A 21,807-nucleotide genomic window follows, 5' to 3' on the forward strand; every position below is an offset into this window, starting at 1 on the left:
TGTAAATTCACAATGGAGAGGGTGAGACACAAACTCTATAATGCTCTTGGACTTCTTAAAAACCTTTTGTTAGCAGAGAATATTTATGCTCACTTGATTTGCACTTGATTTGTACTTAATTCAACACATTTTTCCCAATCTATTACAATTCACGATACTGATCTTGGCAAACCAACAAGAGAGACAGCACATCAAGACAACTTCCAATAAAATGATTTAAAGAAAAATAGTTCTATTTTAAGGTTCTGTTGGCCTTTTTTATAAATGGTGTCACAACATTTGTTCCATCTCACATTTTTGGCTATGACCATACAGCACATACAATTTATTTATTTTACATTTATTTTTTACACCTGACAGAGCATCCTAACCATAACCCTAAAATCACACATTCTCAGGGTATTTAGATATTTTTCTAAATTTTTTACTGAATACTGAAGTATTTTCCTTCTTTCGCCTCAGTGTTTGCAAATGCAGATTCCTTAGTGTAGTATATACAGTACAATAGAGTACTTCAAATTCCTCAGTCTCCAGATGAACAGATGAAAAATGCCACTAGGAGCCCATCACTGGGTAATTTACATGATGATTAAAAAGCAACAGCAGGATTCAAGCCTCTTGAAGCTTCTGAAGATCTCAGTACTAGAGGATCTGTTCACATTTTTACTCACGATTCACAGATGCTGTGAGACACACCAGCTGACATCAACAAGCTGTTTTTTCAAAGGGCTACTAGGAAACTGAATCTAAGGCTCAAGTCTCCTGCTGGGAGTCAGATTGCTGCACTAGCACATCTCTCTGTAGATAAGACTCATCTCAAGCTCAGCAGGACACAAAGCAGTCCATTTAATCTTTTAAGAATTAGAAAAGCATACTTAGACACTCTGGCTAGCTCTCAAATCTTTTCATAACCTACTGATCCGTCCACAATGCTGGTCTACTTCTTACATCCACTGGCCCATTATATTCACCCAAAGCAGGTGCGATTCTCCAAAACGGACAGCTTGTATGGCTCCTAAGTGGGCCACCCTTTGGTTAACATCCAGTAAACTCATTTTACCCACACTGTGTAACATAAATGGTTCTTTGTGAACAAATAAATTCGTTAATAGGTGAAGCATTAACCATTAAAACACTTGCTATTGAACAAGAACTATGTGAAAAATTACCTTTGAAGCAGTAGGCGCCAAACTTTTCTGTGGGGTTAGGAAAGCCGGTTTGGTTCCTGTAGCGGTACAATGTCCGGACGCCCAGAAGCCCCCCCCCACACTGGGTCCGGGCTACGGCAATAGGGTATCGAACGCTGCCGTCAGAGAGCCAGCCGTAATCACACCTGTCGAGACCATTTCTCCAGGCCGAGTGAAGGTGTCCAGTGGTGGCCAGGACAGCGCCCTTCGTCGCACACTCTTCCTCAGCTTCCTTGAGGGTCACCTTGGAAAGGGCCGGAGTATAGAACACTTTGCCTGAAGAGAAAGCAAATTCCCAAATCACACACTCAGCTTTTCTTCACTTTCGGGAAATCTAAACCATACACGAACTGTTATTTTTTTATCAGGAGTCACGCATTCAAGCCAGGTCTGATTCCCCTTTTAACAGCCATTAATTCCATTGTCATTTTCTTCAGAAACACTTGTCTATTCCCAAGCCTTTTTAAAAATAAGGTGTTAGTGAAGTGAACTGTGAGTGATTGTTCTTGAGCTGTATGAGGTTCTCAGAAATGTGAGGGCCCAAGAGCATGTAACAGACACTGCTTTATCAAAATTTGGTTTATCATGTCCATGTGCTTTCTAGAAAATGTATGCTGTTAAAGATTTCAAACCCTGACTTAATATTCTTATAAAGAGAATAATAATCAAATTGCACAACGTGGTATTGTATACCATCATCATTTGTTTTAGATTGTTTTAGATAGATTTGCAGCTTTTCGTAAAACACTTAACATTAAACAATAAAAAGTCACAGACAATAGAATACTTAAGTGTGTATGTGAAAGGGACAGTCATAGCAGGCATTTTTCTGCTCCTTAAGCATCTTTTTATGAGCTAGCTAACAGAAAACAACAGTACTGTACATCACAGAAAACGTTTTGTCTGTGCATTGTGGGAGGTAAATTCTTACTGTAGTTAAGTTTCAAAATAAGTTCTTTATTTGTAATTTTAATTTGTAATGTTTATTATATTTGCCTAATGACATAATTACAAAGCAGTTTATAACACCATAAATGTTTTAAAAAACAAATGGGCAGTGTTTGTTCCAAAAAGATTTTAATTTAAGCAACTGATTAACTCTTGACACAAAACTAAAGGGCAAAACTAATGGCCTAAAGACTTTTCTTCAAGGAGATTTGGGTGTAACCTCTAGAATAACCACTAAAGAGTTTGCAATATTTAAATATTTATTGTCAGATAAAAACCCATTTCATAATAGACCCATTAAATACAATAACCCGACATTTGTGTTTAAATAGCAGCAGTACAGCCAAGCTAAACATTTATCAATTCTCTGTCTGTTATAAAAAGTAAAAGAGGAGTATAAATATTGTGCATTTTCATGATACTTCCTTGCCTGCACGATTTAACTTAGCTTTTCTTTGCTTAGACCAAGGCTGTCAGATCCTGATATGGTGAGGGTGGTGTGTCTACAAGTTCTTTTTTAAAGCAGTAACACCCAAAGAGCTACAGTAGGAGAAGCTGTTAAATAGGTCCAATTAAGCTGGAAACCAGCTGATTTAGCTCGATAAGAAATGAATTGGAATGAAAATCTATATTTACACCAACCCTCCAGAAATTTTCAAACTAGGTTTAGACTGGCTTCTAAAAAAAAATTCTCATTACTATCTGAATGCATACAAGAAATATTAAGTACCAAACTCTATCAAGGAACGTATTCTTAAGCTTTCAATTTTCTGCTAGCAAGAAAGGCTGAAGAACTACAGTACCTTAGAAGTAATATAAACAGAAACACACAAGATGCAATAAAAATATTTTTTTTCATAATGAAGAGAACCTATTGTTAATCATTTGTGAGGCTTTTGGGGGGAATTCAAAAGAAATTGTGATAGTATTTATTCTGCAGGCTACAGATGTTTGGGCTGCTAAATAAATGCAATTAACTTACTGTTTACAGTAGTATAAACATTCAAATAAAGGTTAAACAACTTCTAATTTACTCTTCTTCAGATCTCAGAAATTGTCCTTCTATGGATAGCATATAAATCTGACTGGGACACACTTGATTTGGTCTTCTGTTCAGAGACTATACAAAGGATGTAATTTTTCATGTCAATAAAATAATTACAATAAGTATTCTAAGTGCAAATTAAAGCAAAACAACAACAAGAAAATGTGTTTTGATGTAATACTGCTTATTCCAAAGTCTTGTGTTTGTAAAAGAGCAAGCCTAATGTTAGAAAGTATAGCGTGGGTAACTTTACACCAATAAACCTGTTTTAGAATGATTTATAAGGGGTTAGTTTGTAAAAGAGGTCAGCCTGAGCATTTCACAGTTTGAAGTGATCTGTGTGGTCTATTGTCAGCCACAAAGGTTTTGTAGTCTATCCTGGTAAGAAATGTTATACACAAATAGGTTACAGGATATAGGAAACTACTGAAAAAAAAATAACCCACTGCTCTTCGTGTAGAATAAGAGTGATACACTGACACAAACGTAAGCTAAGATTAAGTCCACATCCATGCATGTCTGAGCATTAAGAGATGTGGCAGGCTGGAGCAAGCATCCAGTCATGCTTCTACTGCATGACTGTAGAAAATGTTCATTAGACTTTTATTAAATGGTTGGCTGATCAACAAACAACTAAGTGAGTTGCTATATGTATTGCATGGTTGCCTACTGTATGTACAACCTTTATTACATTCTTAACTGCACCGAATGTAAAAGCTCAGCAGGTGTGAGCCTGGTCAGTACCTGGATGGGAGACCTCCTGGGAAAAACTAAGGTTGCTGCTGGAAGAGGTGTTAGTGGGGCCAGCAGGGGGCGCTCACCCTGTGGTCTATGTGGGTCCTTATGCCCCAGTATAGTGACGGGGACACTATACTGTAAACAGGCACCGTCCTTCGGATGAGACGTAAAACTGATTTCCTGACTCTCTGTGGTCATTAAAAATCCCAGGGTGTTTCTCGAAAAGAGTAGGGGTGTAACCTTGGCATCCTGGCCAAATTTCCCATTGGCCCTTACCAATCATGGCCTCCTAATAATCCCCCTCTATGAATTGGCTTCATTACTCTGCTCTCCTCCCCACTGATAGCTTATGTGTGGTGAGCGTTCTGGCGCACTATGGCTGCCGTCGCATCATCCAGGTGGGGCTGCACATTGGTGGTGGTGGAGGGGAGTCCCCATTACCTGTAAAGCGCTTTGAGTGGATTGTCCAGAAAAGCGCTATATAAGTGTAAGCAATTATTATTATTAAATTATTATTATTAAAAAACAATTTGCAGCCTGTGGTTACATCAAGCCTCATGACTCATGTACAATAAGGGGAATGCGATCTTTTATTAGCAAACTTTGTAAAGTGAAGGTTTCAGCTCTGAATAAGCCAATGTTGTACTGGATTTACACATATTTGCCTTGTTGTAATCAATTATAATAAAGACAGTTTTTATTATTATTTATTATTTAATGGCATATGAGCATTTATCCAAACCTTAATGTGAACAATTAAAGAAGCTGAGAAAAATATTTATTAATGCTCCTTTAATAAATCATCTATTGGCAATAAATTAGATCCACTGAAGTGAATATATTAAACATGAAAGCTTTTGATAAGAATTTAAATTGTTTTAAGTTGTAGTGAATGGGACAAACACAATAGACATGTATTAAATATTATATATACAACACTAAAACATAAGTGTCCTGTTTCTCTGGCAATTAGTTAAACACAATTAAATGTGTTTATAGTCTAATGTGGACAGCACAAGCTTGAAAATACATTTTATAATAGCATTTTTATTTGTATAAATATGTGACTTTCTCTATAGCACCAGGTTTAATTCTTTTCTCTGAAATGTGATAAATCTGCCAAGTTCTTAATTTCCTGTATCACCTACTGTATACTTTGGATGTGTGATGCATCAAAGGCTCAGCTGTGGCACTTAGAATGACCTTAAGTGGCCTATATAGCTGGTTTTAATTAGGCCTGTTATTATTGTGTTCCCATTCTAAAAGCCGCATGTTGAGCTGGGCTAAGAAAGTCTGCAAAGTCAACATCATGGAAAAAACTAAATAATAAATGGCTGTTTTCTCATGACGATTTCCTTATGTTACCACAGGCATTTAATGTTTTAATCAAATCATCCCCCACATTTTCAAAGCTTTTTTGCTTTATAGAATAATGACTTGCTAATAGAGAGAAATTAATAGTTTGACTGCCTGTTTGCAGTGAGCTGTTTTGTGTCAGAAAACCTCTCGGCTCTCATCTGGAAAGAGGCTTCCCTGACACAAAGACTTGCGGTAAATGGTCACACCTCACAGTGCCATGTGTTGCATTTAAAATTAGCACCCTGGGTTTGACACAGCTGCTCCACTTCGAGCCTGCAGGAGATCATCTTCTTACCTTCCAATTTGTCTACATAGCAATACACATCATATGTCTCCATGGGGTGGCGGACTCCATATGTTCTGACACCAGGCTTTCCCATTTTATCTCCATAGCAACCCGCTCTGGGTTTAGTAATTGGGTACCTGCCCAGATGAAATTGTAAACACTTCTTGTTACACTTATATAAAAACCAAACATTTCTGAATTGAAAACAACATGAAAACTGATGGAACTGGTGAAGAATAATGGGTAATAGTTTAGGTCATTTGGGATGTATTTGTTGTACAGTATATAGACAGACAGAGGATAGAGGAGTTTATTTGCCATACAGTATGTAAGTGTACAATGGGATTCTTGTTCACACCTTTCCCTCAGGACACGCACAGTACAACAGACAACACAGTACAACAAATAACAACACACAATGTACACAGTCATTACAACCACTACAAAACAGGAAATATAAATAGTGACAGCATGCACAGACAATAAACAAACAGATATTTCGGTAAATGGCCTTCTGTGAATCTACCTGACAGTCTGGTCTTCCATCCAGCCAGCATCACACTGGTCAAAGCCATCTTCGTAGGCCGCATTCAGCTGGTCCACAGTGGCTATGGTGGCCCCAACATCCTTACAGGTCTGCTTGGCCTGTTCGAAGGTAAGGGTGTACCTGCTGCTGGAGGCCCGGTAATGAAACACAACACCTGTACAGACACACAACAGAAAGATTTAACAGTAAAATTAAAAAGAAAATGTTCATTATCATTAATATATTATAGGCAATTCACTATTTAAAAAGGACACAAATAAAAGACTTCCAATGAACTAACTCAACTTGTAACTATCCCTTAAATAACTATTTCAGATTAATGAATATGCTCCATGTCAATAAATGTTACAGCTAATCTCTCTCTCTCTCTCTCTCTCTCTCTTATTTCTCCTGCCTGTAAAATTGTGACCTGTTAAAAAAAATAAAATAAATGAAGACTGTTATAAAATGTTGATTGGAATGAATTTCCCAGCATGATGAAAAGGATGGAATAATTATACAGTGCATGGATTACAATGTGTTTTTCAGATAAAGTGCATGTTTTACATTCATGGCCTGCTTTACAAGCTCCATTGCTTTTTATACCACAAAGGCTACTACCGGATAATAGAAGATACATATTCAAGATGTTATGAGCTGCAGTGTCTGAGAATACAGGCTGGCAAAGAAAGACCACACTGTTTATAATACTGGGACATAAAGTTACCAATGCACTTTTCCAGTAGGGAGTAGCTCTCAGACAGGTTTGCCTGGAAAGCAACACCTCTATAATTGCACCAAAATGCAACAGCAACTGTAGATTTTCATCTTATGTATTTCCTTATTTGTATGGGGGTAGTGTGAAATAAAGCTTTCGCATGCAAAGGAATGAGAAACAAACTTGGATTTTTTAAGTCTTTAACAATTCCTGCTGCTTGGAATGTGCAAGAGAGGGGTGAAGGGACAGCTTTGTGAACTTATTATCTGAGCAGAAGGTGCTGTGTTAAACTGCTGGTGTGTCTGCCGACAGACACTTGGTATTAAGTTTGACAGCCATAATTCATCACAAGCCATGCTTTATATCAGCTCATAGATATGAGATGTATTGACATGTCCAGGGCTATACTGACACGTCCCTCTTGGTCTTTCATCTTCATTAGGAATGACAAGAATTCCCCATGGTCTGCTTCCTTTGTAAGTGCATGGCTTAGGAAGCTGCCATCCCATCATCATTTGGGGTTCTACACACTTTTGTAAATTTAAGCAACTGCCAGGACAAGATCTTCGTCCTAGACTAACCAGTTTGATATATTAATGATGCAGACACCACATGCAAATTATTCTGCTAACTTTATGATTAAACTTTCAGAGTTACTTATTGGACAAAACGTGGAGGAGCTATTTGAATAAAGATCAGGTTATTACTAGAAGGAATTTTTTAAAGTTTATGTCATTGACCTGGGCTATGATAAAATACTGTTGAGTATGCATCTCAAGGTTATCAAAAAACATTTCAGAAGTTTAAGCAGAAAAATAAGGAAAGATTTTATATACAGTAATCATATGCATGTGGACTGCTACTGTAAAGATAAGCTTGCACTTTTATTCTCCTATGAAGAAAATGTAATACTGTACTGCCATTGCACTGCGGGCTAGATAGGGCATATGGCTTCCTCTTGATAGTAACCTTTTTATGTTCTTATGCTCTTATATCCAACTCCTTAGATATAACCAACATAGATACCCATGCTTGCGGATCTAGAGATTTTTTTGTGGCCGAAATGTAGGTCTGTCTTTGTTTCCATTTGTAATTCCCAAATTTTTCTGGAATGTGATGCCTTCTGAAATCAGATTAATCAATTTAATTATGACCATGACCCTTTCACAGGGAGTCCTTCAGAGCTTGTGAGATTCCTGTTCAATTAACACACTGTAATCGGCATAGTATATTACAAGACAATTAGCATCAATTGGAAGACTATCACTAATACCACTGCAAGCTCACAAGCACCCAGCTAGTCTCAGTGTTTACAAGTATAGCCAAACCCACAACACCTCAGTTGACTCAAGCCTATCCAGCATTGGAGGTACTGGCTAAACGAGTGCCAGCAGCTGGGAATTAAACCAACAATGTTTGGACAATAAGACTCAATGTGCACTCCGAGTGACCACATTTACTCACTGAGCCACTCTGGAGCCCCCTGGGTCTCGTTGCAATGCCCAAGAGAAGACAGAATATTATTACAGCCAGTCTATAATGTTGTTTTCATTGTTTCAGCACACATTTCTTAGGTAAGTTAACTCACAAGGTGACCAAGGGGCAGATTTTTAACCACACCATTTGTTTCAGCTTTTAGCTACGGCTCTTGAGCTATTGCCTTAAGATCACCAGGGCGTTATACTTTCAGCCTTGTCAGTTTCTCTTCTTCAGAGCCAGAAGTTTTGTAATAGCTTGACATTAAAAAAAAATGTTCCTTCAATATTCCATGATATCATCCTTACCCTTTACAGACTTCAATACCTTTGAGTATTACTCTTCCAGAAACACAAATTTGTTAACACACATATTCATTCTCACAGGTAACATCTTGAAAACATTAAAAGATGATAGATCGATTACTCTAATTTCAGATTACTCTTCAAATGATTTTCCTGATAGGATTAATATAATCGCTTTAGCAGGCTGACGTTTTCCCTTCTGTTTTCATTCCCAGAACTAATATCTCATCATGTCAAGCATGCCTTCTCTAGACCTCTGTGTAGTCTGCTGGAGTTTGTAAGTTAGCAGCCGAAAAATCTGGAGCTGAGCATTTAACTCAACATGGGAAGCATTATTTTAGCAGTCAAACCATGAGAGACCAATAAATTCTGTCTAAAAACAAAGACAGCTTTGTGTAAAGTGTCTCATCCCCATGTAAAATAAATCTTATAATAAAACACAGTTTTGAAAACAAATGTTCGGTTAACAGCCTAACAGGAAAAGCATATGTGACCTGTGTTATTTTCAATTAATTTCTTGTGCTAACTGATAGTACAGGTGATTGTCTCTAAATTCTTCTGCTTGTATTATTCACACCTTTCCTCACGGATACTAAGTCTCAGATAGAACTTCGAATTCAAAATCAAATTATTGAAAAAATATATTACAATTATGATTGCATTACAAGTTTTCCACCTTGCAGTCTGATCCAGTCAGATCTCAGAGGATAACCAAGGATGGGGCTGGTCAGTACTGGGATGGGAGATCAAAGGAAAACCAGATCCCTACTGTGGGGGAACTGGTAGACCAGTAACTGTCACCCATTATAGCCCATAATTTCCTGGCCAATGCCTCAGTCTGATGACTGGGGACACTTTGCTGTTCTTCAGGTGACAAATTAACTTCTTACTTCTTGGTCATTACCATGAGAGACCAATAATATCTGTCTAAAATCAAGGATGGCTTTGTGTCAGGTGCCTTATCTTCATGTAAAATAAATCTCATAAGGAACACTATCAAAGAATGATATGTAGCCTGTATTTTCAGTTACTTTTAATTAGGTAAAAGTCTTAACCTCTGTGCCCTGGATAAATTCCATTCTGAATTTGTACATATAGTCTTTCTATACTTCTCCCTTAATTCAGATGGTGAAGAAAGCTTTCTCACCCCCAGACCTGCTGTGTACTCTAGGTGCATAATGGCAGCCATGCATTAACCACATGCATGCTGGTAAATGAAGGGAGTCCCTGCTATATGTAGAGCGCTTTGTGGTCCTTAGGAAGTACTGTGTGAATGCAAAGAATAGCAATGAAGAGATAAGGGGAGGGACCAGCAATTTTTATATTGGTTTCATGGGACTTTTCTCATGGTTTATTGAGTTTATAAACTGATCCAGTCAAAACACTTTTTGGAACACAAGTGAAAAAGAGGCATATGTATCTGTCCCAAAATCTCAAGTTAAAAAAACAAATCTTATCCTCCAGATTTGGGCACAGCTTAAAATGCGAGGCCGTGACTTTAGAGCACAAAGGTCAGCTCCATGTTTATCAAAAGAAAATTACCCTAATTAAGATGGAAGAAAACGGCCAGGGAAACAATACAAGCCTTTTTAGCTCTGAACTTTAGATTTTATCTCCCTGGGAGCATTTTTCAGATATAGTTTCTTGCTTTATACAAATTATAAGGCAATACTGTATTTGCTAAAGGACTGTTCTGTGGATATCAACTGATCAATTTTAATTGAATTTCTTCTGGAATGTGAGAAGGTCTCATAAGCATGGAAAGAGCACAAAAGGGCTAGTAAAATAGTGTTAACTGTATGAAACCTAATTGCATAAAAAGACTACAAACGAGAGGAGGCCATTTGGCCCATACAGCCTGTTTCGTAGTTAGCCGCTAATTGATTAAAGGGATTACAGTACATGCTGCTATTTCTTGAAAAGGTGAGGACATTGGCTTCAACAACATGGTTAAGTAATCCGATCTACTGTATGCTCCCAGAACCCAATTACAGGTTATACCCCCCCCCCGCCAAGACAAGACAAGCCTACTGAAAGACAAGCTCACCATTAACATCGAGTGTGACAGTGTCCTGCGTGTCTTCAATTCCATACATCACTTCACAGCGGTAGAGGCCAGCATCACTTGCCCGGAGCTTAACGACCGTCAAGGAGGCATCACCGACGTCTTCAGGGTGGCTGGGCACCGACACCCTGTTCTTGTATCCATGACCGATTTTAATGACCCCGTTTTGCGCCACAAGTACAGTTAACTCACTCCCATGCTCAATTTTCGTCCATTTGATTCTCAGGTAGTCGGTGCCTGTTTTTTGGCTGGGTGACGAAGTGGGCATTGTTGAAAAATGACAGGGAAGCACTACTTTGCCAGATAGAGACCCGCTGACCGGGGGGCTTTTCTCCATCTTCATGATCACTGTGCTCTCTGGGAAGAAAAAAGAACCAGAAATACTGGAGATGGGGATGCAAAATAAAACTTTTGGCACAACAGGAACTTCAATTACAGCAGTGTTTCTCAATTTCTACTCTTCTTTTGGAATATTTACTCATATCTTCCTTAGGTGAAATCCTTTATAATGGAGTTCCATATGCATTCTACTGCATATGGCATAATAAACAAGTATTCACATATAACCTCTGTGTATCATTTTATATGTTATAAAAATCAGTATTTAGTTGCACCTGAGGGGCATTAATAATGAAGATTAGTATATTGGCCATTTGGTATAAGAGCCTAATATAGAAAGCCCAGATTATATAATGTGCTTGTCCTCTGGTACTGCTCCAAGAGTGCGCTTTTAGAGGATTCTTCCTAGCAAGACAATTCAGTCCTTTAGGCAATGGGGTGAAGATATTGCTAGCTGTACAAGAGAGCTTTGTTTGATCACAGGCCCTGCCTGTCTTCACCCACAGCCTTACAATGTCCACAGATATTTAAGAAGCTTGTATATAGGATATAGGATAATCACAGCTGATCATGGGCACAAATGCAATTTAAGTGTGAATGCGCACAATAGCAAAAGACAGATTTGAAAAGTGCCTGATGGCTTAACTTCACCCAACACTGCCAGCATGTGCATTTAAAACTCTTAGGTACTCTAGGTTAGGTAAGCAAACACTGACAAGACTCTGAATATGGGAGAAGATTCTTACCTTGAAGTGCTGCAGCAGAGAAAAGAAGCATGCAGCATAACCATAAAATATGTTTTATATTTAATAGCATCTTTGATCTGAAAAGATATAAAAAACCTGTTAACCTGTGGGTAACCAGTGTTTAAAATGGACATTCTCATGCACAATAAGGTACTGTGTAATACAAGGACCGACTGTATGAATAAATAAATTGCAGTTGTTCTCCAAAGCAGTACAATACAGAACAATATGTAACACAGTACTAACATTTCCCAGATTTTTTGTTTCTGAACATCAGGGCTGAGGTTTCAGCAAAGTGCTTTACTTATGACTGTACATAAAAAGCCTTGGTTACACTGTGTCATTAACCAATAAGAATAACAGATTTCATTCGTTTTATTTAATGTCCCTGTCATTTCCTTATCTGGCAGTGGAGCTTTACTTGGTCATCATCTGGTGGTCTTGAGCAATTTGTCAGCCCAAGTATTTCCTCTAAGTGGGTGGTGAAATAAAAAAAAAACAATTGATGTACCACCAGGAGGTCAGTGCAAAGATTTGTGGGGTGCAGGGACAATGTTCACCCCCTCCAGGCTTCACATGTGCTGTGATTAGTGACAAGGAGACCCTCAAATCATTAAGCTTTGCTTCAATATTGCTTCAATATCAATCCTCCCTTTTTTGCAATAAATCTGTGGGTGTTCTGATGTGAAAGGCTACTTCCCAACAATCAAATTTCTTCCCAACAATCTTTGCCTAGATCAGATTTCCCTTTGCATTTCCAAGATAGACCATGAAGGTGTGTTACAACTGTCAGGAGCAGTTTTCATTCATCTCATTTCACTCTCTTAATTATAATTCTTCAACACCTACAAATGTGTATACCATGAGGCAGAAGAATGACTTAGAAACAATGAGGAAGTCTTAACTGCTCTGAGCTGCTCAACTTACCTAAACAAGGACAATGTTTTTTTTTTAGATACAAAAAGGCATAATTTGTATTTTTTTTAATCGTTTTTACAGTTTTGTGGCTTTTACAATTCAGTACTATCTCTACGTGTCCCGGGATTAGTGATTTATTCAGATTTTTTTTTTCAAAAGAGTTCTCACACTTTTGATTCCCAGGCAGTGATATGGAGCGATTAGCTTCATGTGGTTTTTATTTTTTCTGCACGTAAGGATTGAGTTTAAAGACAAGGAATGCGAACAGCGAAATACGTCTATGGTTTCTATAAGCATGTTACGTTATTCTGACACATGCACATTATTGCCAGCCATTAATCATGTTCTCACGCTCAACCTAAAACCTCAACTGGCATACACACTGCGATTGACCCTGAGACTAAATCCACGTTTCTTCCCTGTCTTGCAGATGTCTTCTGTTAAAAGTCGCGCAGTATGCTCTTCTTATCTCTGGGGATAGGTAATATACAGCACCTCAACTTGAGTGCAAGTAGCAGCACGAATTTTTGGGTTAGTCCATCCTGACATGTTGCCTGCCCTGTCATCAAAACTCATCTTTTTGTACATAATTCACGTCAGTTAGTTAAACATATGGTCGTTTATAATTTCGACGATATCCTGGTGCTTAAATAAACTTTATTTGGAGACTACATAACTTTACAGAAGGGTAGTTCATGGAAATCTATCTTGTTCTTTTAATACAGTGTGGATTGGTGGAGTCTCCGACTTAAAAAGGGAGAGTAGTTTAGCCAGATACCGGTACAGAAGACGTGTTTTATATCGTTAAACCTAAATCAAGGAAATCCATATGGCAGTTCTGTTCAACAAAAGGTCAAACCAACGAGGAGGAAACGCCTCTCAACAAGCTGACAGTTTCTCTGCGACGTCAGACCCCGACCGATCTGTAATTACTGACCTGAAATCCGACCCAATGTGAAGACTTCAGAATTTAGCAGGGTGCGGATCTTAATGTCAAACTAATTTCCACGCCTGTCTTCGTAATGTTTTTCTTATCCTTCTCCCGAATCCCACTGAAAAGTCCAGTTGATTTCAGTTAATGTCGAAAATCCGTGTACCTAGAATGAATACAGAGCTTGATCTGATTTAATCACAGCGCAGCCTGAACACTATGAAATACAGCAAGTGCTCCACAGTTCACACGTCTTTTTGACGTAAATCTTTGTATCAGAATCCAAAAAGCAAGGAAAATGCAGTAGATTTTGAAGGAAAACAAAGAGTGGGGAACTAATAATCTTGAATATGATCAATAAATATGTTTCAAAAGTTCATTTCATATTTCTAAATATTTGAAAATGATTAATTGCTATTCGAAACTTTACGTGATGTCACCACTAGAGGGTCAAATGTACAGTACGGTTGACTCAGTACAGAACAGCTTTCGAATTCCTCGGCAGTACTACATTATAGTCCAACACACAACCCCGTGGATAAATTGCTCTCCCTTATACAATTTGTCTAAGTTGTGTCTCATCTTTAATAAGGAGGGGGTGTGGCTCCAGTATCCTTCGAGCATTGTCTTCGAGGTTTTTTAAGCTGTGTGTAATCCTTCACGCACCTGATCAAAGTTTTCAATGATCTGTTTTTGCTTGCTCTTATACATTTTGTTTGACAAAATCTGTCTTAGAACATGTAGTTTTTCAAATACAGTTTACTTTTTTTCCGATAAAACTTTTAATGCACATTTCAGCGCCAAGCCGCGTGTATTTTATGATGATGAGCATGAATATTTTTCGTTTTTAAAATATGCTTCGATTCAGGGGTAAAAAAAAATGACAGTTCTGATGCGTACAACACGATTCTAACATCTGGTCTGGAATCTTTTTTGAGCGTGAAATGATTGTTCTTTTTTTTTCGATCTTAAGAGTCACGCCCAATGATGAATAATATAGAATCACCATACAAGCATTGCTCCACAGCTGTATAATTGGTTTCAGGTTTTTACATTAGCCACTCTTGGCTAAATACTGATCGGTTTGGGAGGTTATGAGGAGCAGCTGTGACACTGGTGTTCTTTCACGCTGAGATTTGTCTTCAACGAGAGAAGATCGAGAGATTAGTCCTCTGTAACGCAGTTAACACCAGGAAAGATATAGAATTTCACAAATGAAATTACCAAATAAAATAACATAAAAAAATCAACGGGGTAAATCTTCAGTGAACGTCCTTTCGAGTATGTGGCTTGACTTGCCTTAAATACAATAGTGGACTAAGACACAATTTTTGCCTTGACCCCCGACTAAAAGATCGGATTTATCCCTTTACAGAAACGGGAGGGGGTGTTGCTCCAGCGATTCGGAGATGAAATCATCATGAACACTGGAACTGAAACTTTCGCTTTCTTTTGCATCCTTCTCCTTACTTACAGAATAGCTTGTTCCTCCAGTTTCATTCAGCGATTTCACGGGCAGCTGAGATAAGTGCGGTAGGTAGGGATGCTTTCTAGGAATAACTGTCCACAGCGATTCATCTTAAAATGCTTGAAAAGTATCAAATACATTGTTGCGGCGTTTTTATAACGGGACCATTCACGACACTTTCAAAACAGTTAATTTAGGTCATTTTGTTTAAATTATTTTTGTCTATCATTCTTCTAAATATTTTTTTTTACTTTAAATTCCACACCTTTGTTATGTACATCCCAACAACAACAACAACAACAACGACGACGACAATAATATTATTATTAATAATAATAATAACAATAATAATAATAATAATACCTCAATAGTCTTGTAACTCCAGAAATCAAATTAATTTTCAAATTATATCCTTAATTCCAGTGTGGTCCAGTGTGAAGCTGCATGAAGAAGCTCCGGGACTGTTCTCCCTTCCAGGTGATTGAAGACGCTTTCTCGCAGTGCCTGGTCCTGTTATCTCCTTCGACAGCCCCGCGGCGAAGGGTCCGATTCCAGTTTGTAGCCTGTTCTGATCCGGGGTGAAAGAACCACGAAGCCAGGCGGCCGCAAGTTCAAATTCTACTTTTTACTCCCACTATTTCGTCATTGAGAGAGGAGGAGCTCACTCCCCCCCAGCTTAAAAATGAGCGGATACCAAAAAAAAAGGGCCAATAATTACACCTCATCGATGGTGCCAATCTCGAAATTTAAAGAGGTTTAGCTTTTTTGCATTGTGTTTGTGACTTTTATACAATTGAAACAGTCACCAGTCTTTATAAATACTTGTTAAAACGCTATTTTATTGAGATATTCTGTAATTCACTAAGCATTAAAAAGTACTCTGCCCATAAACTGATCCCTAAGTACTATATTAATATGTAAAAAAAAATCCAAATTCACGAATATCTCTTCCTTCGGACTGTTGTCTCCGAGCACAAAACCCCGATTTTCCTCGGGACACAGAGATGAGGAAAGGGGCTGCAGTTACAACGAGCCCCTCCGCTGTATCTCTGAGAGCAGCGAACAAAGCGCGTTCTTCAGCGCACCTACTGTAGGTGTGGACTTCACCCAGAGCGGCTCATCCGTCTTGTGGAGAGAGACGGACCGAGAGAAAGTGGGCAGGGGAATTAGAAAAGCATGCCCCCCACGCACGGAGCCTAATTGTGTTCAATACACCGAGACTTCAGACTCGTTGTCTAAAAACACTACTTTTAAGTGTCAAGATGTGAATTTAATGTGAGATGGTATAAATGCCACAGCAGTGTGCGGAGCGTCTCGTTTTCTCGTCCGTTTAATTTCGAAAACCCGTCTTATTCACAGCTTGGGTATTAAGAAATAATGGTGCGGATGTACCTGTACGCTTATTCTTAAGGTACAACCCGTTTATTCTGTCAGACTCTGCAATATGTTAGAACAATGAGGTTCCCCGCATAAAACACCACCCAAGCCACGTGGACGAATTATCACACCAAATCTAAGGTTATTTCTGGGGTTATTTAACGAGGACAAGCTCGTGGTAAAATTAATTTCAGGACTGGATTAGTTTTAGAGTGCCCAGGTGTAATCATCGCCAAGACTGTGGCTTCGCTTCTTGTACAGAATCAATTAAAACCTTTTGAAAGTGTGTATTTCTGGGTCTCGGGATTTGTGAGCTTCTGTATTCCTGCAGCATCCTGACACAGCGCCTGATGGAAAATCGTCTGTTTCGGTAGAGTCCACACGGGGGAGAGACTGGACTGCAGTTAGTGAGAAGCGCTGTAGCGGCAGCAGGATCAGTGAATTCAGCAGCTGGGCGAGGAGGGTGATTTCTGTGCCTCACTCCTGAAACGATCTTAAACAGTCCCAACATGGACGTGACTCAAGACACGCGAGGGCTACAAAATATCCTCTTTATATACTGTAGGCTACCAGTGATGAAATGGCCAAGTTAGCAGACTACATTTTACAGCGTTTTGACTCTTTTAATCATGCGGTACCCCAAAAATTCCCCACTAGGCAATTAACAATCACAAAGTCATATCACAAGTAGAATATTTGTCACATATACTGTATATGAGTGTTATACAGTACATAGATGAAACATTAGTGTAATCTCAAAATATAATAGTTATATAAAATAGTTTTATACTGCACGATCAATTTGCGCCATTAAAAAATCTAGATAATAAGGTATATATACTGTACACTATGGTTTCATTGTTTAAAAACAACAATGCTACAGCTTCATTTATGGGCCGCTTAGGAAGAGCTCATGGCGCCGTGCAAACTCGAACAAATAAATCACGTTAAGAAGTGAAAAAGAAGTCAACAACTTTAGACCGACTGCAACCAAGATTATACACTAAAAAAAACGCCCTAGAAAAGCAAAAAAATATATTTTAAATTATACCATGAGAAGAAGAAGCTCTGAATTTCACAGACAGCCAGTGCGAGTTACAGAGTGTGGGAGTTATGTACCGTATAGTTTTAGACGAACAATTCTGGTCATACTGAAGCCTGTTTAGTACCTCAGATACCGCACCTAATGGCGCATCACTTAGTAGTCTACGATTGATTAAACAAAGGCACGTATCAATATTTCAGTACCAGCCAGGCAGAACAAAAAGCTAGAGATGCAAATAAACCAGTAGTTTGTTCTGAACAAATATGCTGTCTTGTTTTCTTTTCATATTGTGAAAGACGTCCGGAAAGCAATGCGTTTTCCTGTGCTGTTGCTCTGCGGTGGTTTTCCAGCCTTCGCGAACGCTGTGACAAGACAGAGATCGCGCATGAAGCTGTCCGCTTACCAATCACTGAATAATCTTCCCCCAAATCATGTGGAGAATAAAACACAATTTCCTTAATCTCTAGGAAGATGATGATAATGGCGATGAAACTGGACTGTTTTGCAATAGAAATGAATGTGAAGTTTGGGGGAAATGGTTGATATGAATTGATCTTTGTAGTTCTACTGTAGAACCCCATGACCGTCGAAAAGTATCAAAATACCTATTTATAATTTAAAAATAAATGCGAGGGTTACTAATAAAAACAATACATGTTCGATACTTTGGGAAATAATATTGTCTGGGATGTGTTTGATGAAACGGACTGTGCGCGCCGAAGCAGAATCTCGGTAATGGTTAGAGACCAGTTATTATAGCATGGATATTTGTTGCAGGCTTATACATTTAATATTCTATCCAAGATAAGGTCTTCATGTTATAGTAGGAATGCGTACCATCTCTAACATTATGTTAGTGGTACAACTACAACTATGAATAACAATAGTAACCTTACTTGTGCCAGTAATTGTACACTGAATCTGGATTTAAGAATCCTATGGTGGAATTAAAAAATCGGGCAGTTTATGAAGTTCCTAATATTAAACACTTTAATTTCAAATCATATCTAATCAGTCTGACAAGAAAAAGAAATTCATATCTAGTGCCTAAATGTCTTCATACATAAGAAATTGATAAGTGCATTTTTATTTTTAAATAACCTTTGTGTGCCTGTTACAACGCCCTGAGAAGGCTATTAAAAATTGTGAGTGTTCAACAGTTATTGTCGTATTATTACTACTTTCTTCCTCGTTTTCCTGACAGCTCATCAGACGTCATGCAGTAATGGAAGGATTTACTGTAGCTCCGCTGTGACTTGAGACGATTTTATCTGCCTGGCCTCTTCACCCTTGAGTTGGAGTGTTTCCTTGGCTGAAGGGAAGGACGAAGTCGTAGCCCCTGATTGCGATTTGAGTCCACGCCTGATGGCAATACAGACTCCCCTCTTGCCCGTTTCAGAAAATGCCCGCCGCTTCCGTAGGAATTCACCGGGGTGCGATGACACCAGCTCGGGGTCTCGGCGGTGTTAGTGGCACAGGTGCTGCTGTCCAGGCTTCTGCCAGTGTCAGATCCAAGTCAGTGCCCTCTGGAAATACCCCCCTTCCAAACGCCGTTACCTCAGGGATGCGGGGTTTTCCTCGTTCTTCACATATACAATGATGGCAATGAGCTATACAGTATGTAATACACATAGAGAAAAGGTGTACACCGCCTTTGGGAGTTTTCTTTCAGGTTGTCTTGTGTAAGGATAACTTACTGGACGTTGTCAATCTCGTGGTGGCAGTGAATTTTTTTAGCATTGCTCTCTCATCCCTGGCAAGCACTTTAAATACACAGAGAAACCGATATACAGTAGCACAAACCTTTTGGTCCGTATCGTCATAAGCAAATGCACAGGCACGCACGCAGGAGCTGCCTGTAAGTATCCCTGGAAGGTGTGAATCGCGTGGGCGCGTTATGGAAGTTGGGGGATGCAGATTTCCAGGGGATAGTGAATGGGATATGACACCGGGATTTGATCCTGAGCCTCGCCGTCTCCGAGCGCGCTCTGTGTCACGGTCAAGGCAGCAGGCGACTCGACTCGTGTCAGAAAAAAATGATTCCTCTGGATTCTGCAGTGGCGGAGTTTTAGACTGTCTAGAGTTCAGAGGGGGGTGATGCCACTTCTGTAACTGCCTGCTTGCAGGACACCCTGGGTCTCAAACGAGTGTCCAATGACCTTTGTATTAACCAGGTTATCTGTATTAGGTCCGCACCTTACTGAGAGACACACTGAAGAAGTGTCATGTGACATTCACTTGGTTTTCCCTCACAGCTCATTTGTAACCTACCCTGTATGGTGTAGGTTTTTGCTTTTTTCCCCTTTTTACTATGCGTTTCTCATTATTAAACCACCCCTGACCTTTTGGAAGAATGTTAACTTTTATAAAAGTTAGTTACATGCATGGCAGGTAAAGGACTTGAATGCATCGCTTAGGATAATTAAAATGAAACTGCTTAATTTGTTCCTATTGTTGCACCAGCTTCTCCCATTAATATTGTTTTCTGCGACACGGGTGGGCTCTTTAAAACATCTAACAGATCCTTCCAGACTTTAAGTGTGTGTTAAGGTGGGAAGCCAGGTAGCTACAGTAGAGAAGCCATTTGACATCAGTCAGCAGCCCTACAGTGAAGTGGATATTGAAAGATCATTCCGTCTTCATTTACACTTGCATTTATACAGCTGGTTCATCCGATGGGTTACCTGGTCGGGTTTACAGATTGCTCGAGAGGATTCTCATTTCTTTTCATGCTATACTCTGGTTTACACCCTTCTAATATAACTCCAAACAACCACGCAAAAAACAGGTGCGTTTTGTCATCTAGCTGAAGGCAGCTTCCCCTCATCAGATGGGCTACAGGATGTCCCACCTCAGCCACATCAAGCACCAGCACCCAAAATGGAAGATAAAATGGGAACGTTAAAAACGCACTTAAAGGAAGAAAGCCAGCGTCACTACAGCAGAAGACTCACGTTTCCTTTGTTGCTTATCGCTAATGCATGGCAGTGAAACACAGCACAACCACTGTCCCAGCTATACGCGTGGCGCTGTGGCCGCTGTGGACGCGAACTATTCCAGCAGACTCTATGAGCTGGAGCCTGCAAAGGATTGTGGGAGTCTGGAACGTGCTACCCAGCCTTGCTGTTGTTCCTCAGCGATTTCATTGTAATGGCTTTCTCACTACAGTATATGTTTTAAAGCATGCAATCAGCTCCCAAAAGTAAAAGAGTTATATTTTATTTTTAGGGGCAATCTGATATCTCTATAAGTCACAAAAGTAAAAAAAAAATGAAGGTTTAAGTAAATTGGCCTATTTACAAATTACAGGTTTACAGGTTAAAGTAAGTCAATCTTAAGTTATTTGGAATGAAAATGGACAAAAGAGATTTAGACGTTTTTTTTTTTCATTTGGCAGAAAGCAAATGAAACACTAAAAATGGGCACGACCTGTCAACATTGAGGAACCATTCAGAAGCCTGGTAATTCTATTTTATTTAAGTGAAATCTTATATTAAATCAGGGAGGAATCTGAAACTAACACAGTGTTTACTAGAGGTATTATCTTAGAATGTTTAGCACCTTGTTTGCTTTGTTGTTGGTTCCAATTACTGAGCAACAACCTGTTAAGACATTCACACAAAATCTTGTATAAGTATGACGAAACAGAAATCGTGCTTCATTACAGTTACTCACTGCACCAGTTCTCAACCAAAAAAATCAGTTTATTACTGATATAATAAGATAATATTATAATGATATAATAAGATAACTGTATTGGCCACATACAATTTCTTGTATCAGGGGCCCAACAGATTACAATTCCTCTGCACGGGACATGGACCGGCAACCTTCCAGCCACAGGCACAGATCCTTAGCCACAGAGACACCGCACCACCCATAACAAAACAAAACATAGGCACATTAGTATGTGTGCTTCATCCTGCAGGTTTGCTGAACATGTTGTAAGAACATGTAAGATATTCCCAAACACATTTGTATACATGCCTCAAGTGACAACAGTGAAAGCAACTATGCAGCATACAAATTAGACTTAACGATTATGGTTTTAGCTATTTGCCATGAATAAAGTGTGGAATCTGATGCCTTCAAAATCCTGTATGCTAAACTAACACAAACTGAAGCAGGAGATATATCTGAGTATACCTCCTCTTTGTAGACAACGCAATAAGGTGATTTATGTGAACGCAGGGATTTTTAATTCCACTTTTATTACCCTTCCAGGCTGTGAATGGTGGCTGACAAGTCTGTCGGATTAAAGAGATCAAAAGAGATTGCGAGTCCGTGTCTTGGTGATCAGTTAACATAGTTTGAGTACTATATTAGCTCT

General features: G+C 39.0%; 1 protein-coding gene across 1 annotated transcript in view; it reads right to left on the reverse strand.

The window, feature by feature from the left end:
- Nucleotides 1-13,753, reverse strand: part of LOC148837294 (versican core protein-like) — a 63,639-nt gene extending 49,886 nt beyond the window's left edge. The window contains exons 1-6 of the mRNA XM_088912069.1: nt 13,594-13,753; nt 11,739-11,815; nt 10,636-11,010; nt 6,090-6,264; nt 5,573-5,700; nt 1,170-1,463 (exon numbers count right to left, since the gene is read on the reverse strand). Coding sequence (XP_088768195.1) covers nt 1,170-1,463; nt 5,573-5,700; nt 6,090-6,264; nt 10,636-11,010; nt 11,739-11,808 — 1,042 coding nt within the window. The 5' untranslated portion in view covers nt 11,809-11,815; nt 13,594-13,753. The remainder of the gene's footprint in view (nt 1-1,169; nt 1,464-5,572; nt 5,701-6,089; nt 6,265-10,635; nt 11,011-11,738; nt 11,816-13,593) is intronic.
- Nucleotides 13,754-21,807: the final 8,054 nt, after the last annotated feature.

Source organism: Atractosteus spatula, chromosome 3 (genome assembly GCF_055471065.1).
Source record: "Atractosteus spatula isolate fAtrSpa1 chromosome 3, fAtrSpa1.hap1, whole genome shotgun sequence".
Classification (NCBI taxonomy): Eukaryota; Metazoa; Chordata; class Actinopteri; order Semionotiformes; family Lepisosteidae; genus Atractosteus; species Atractosteus spatula.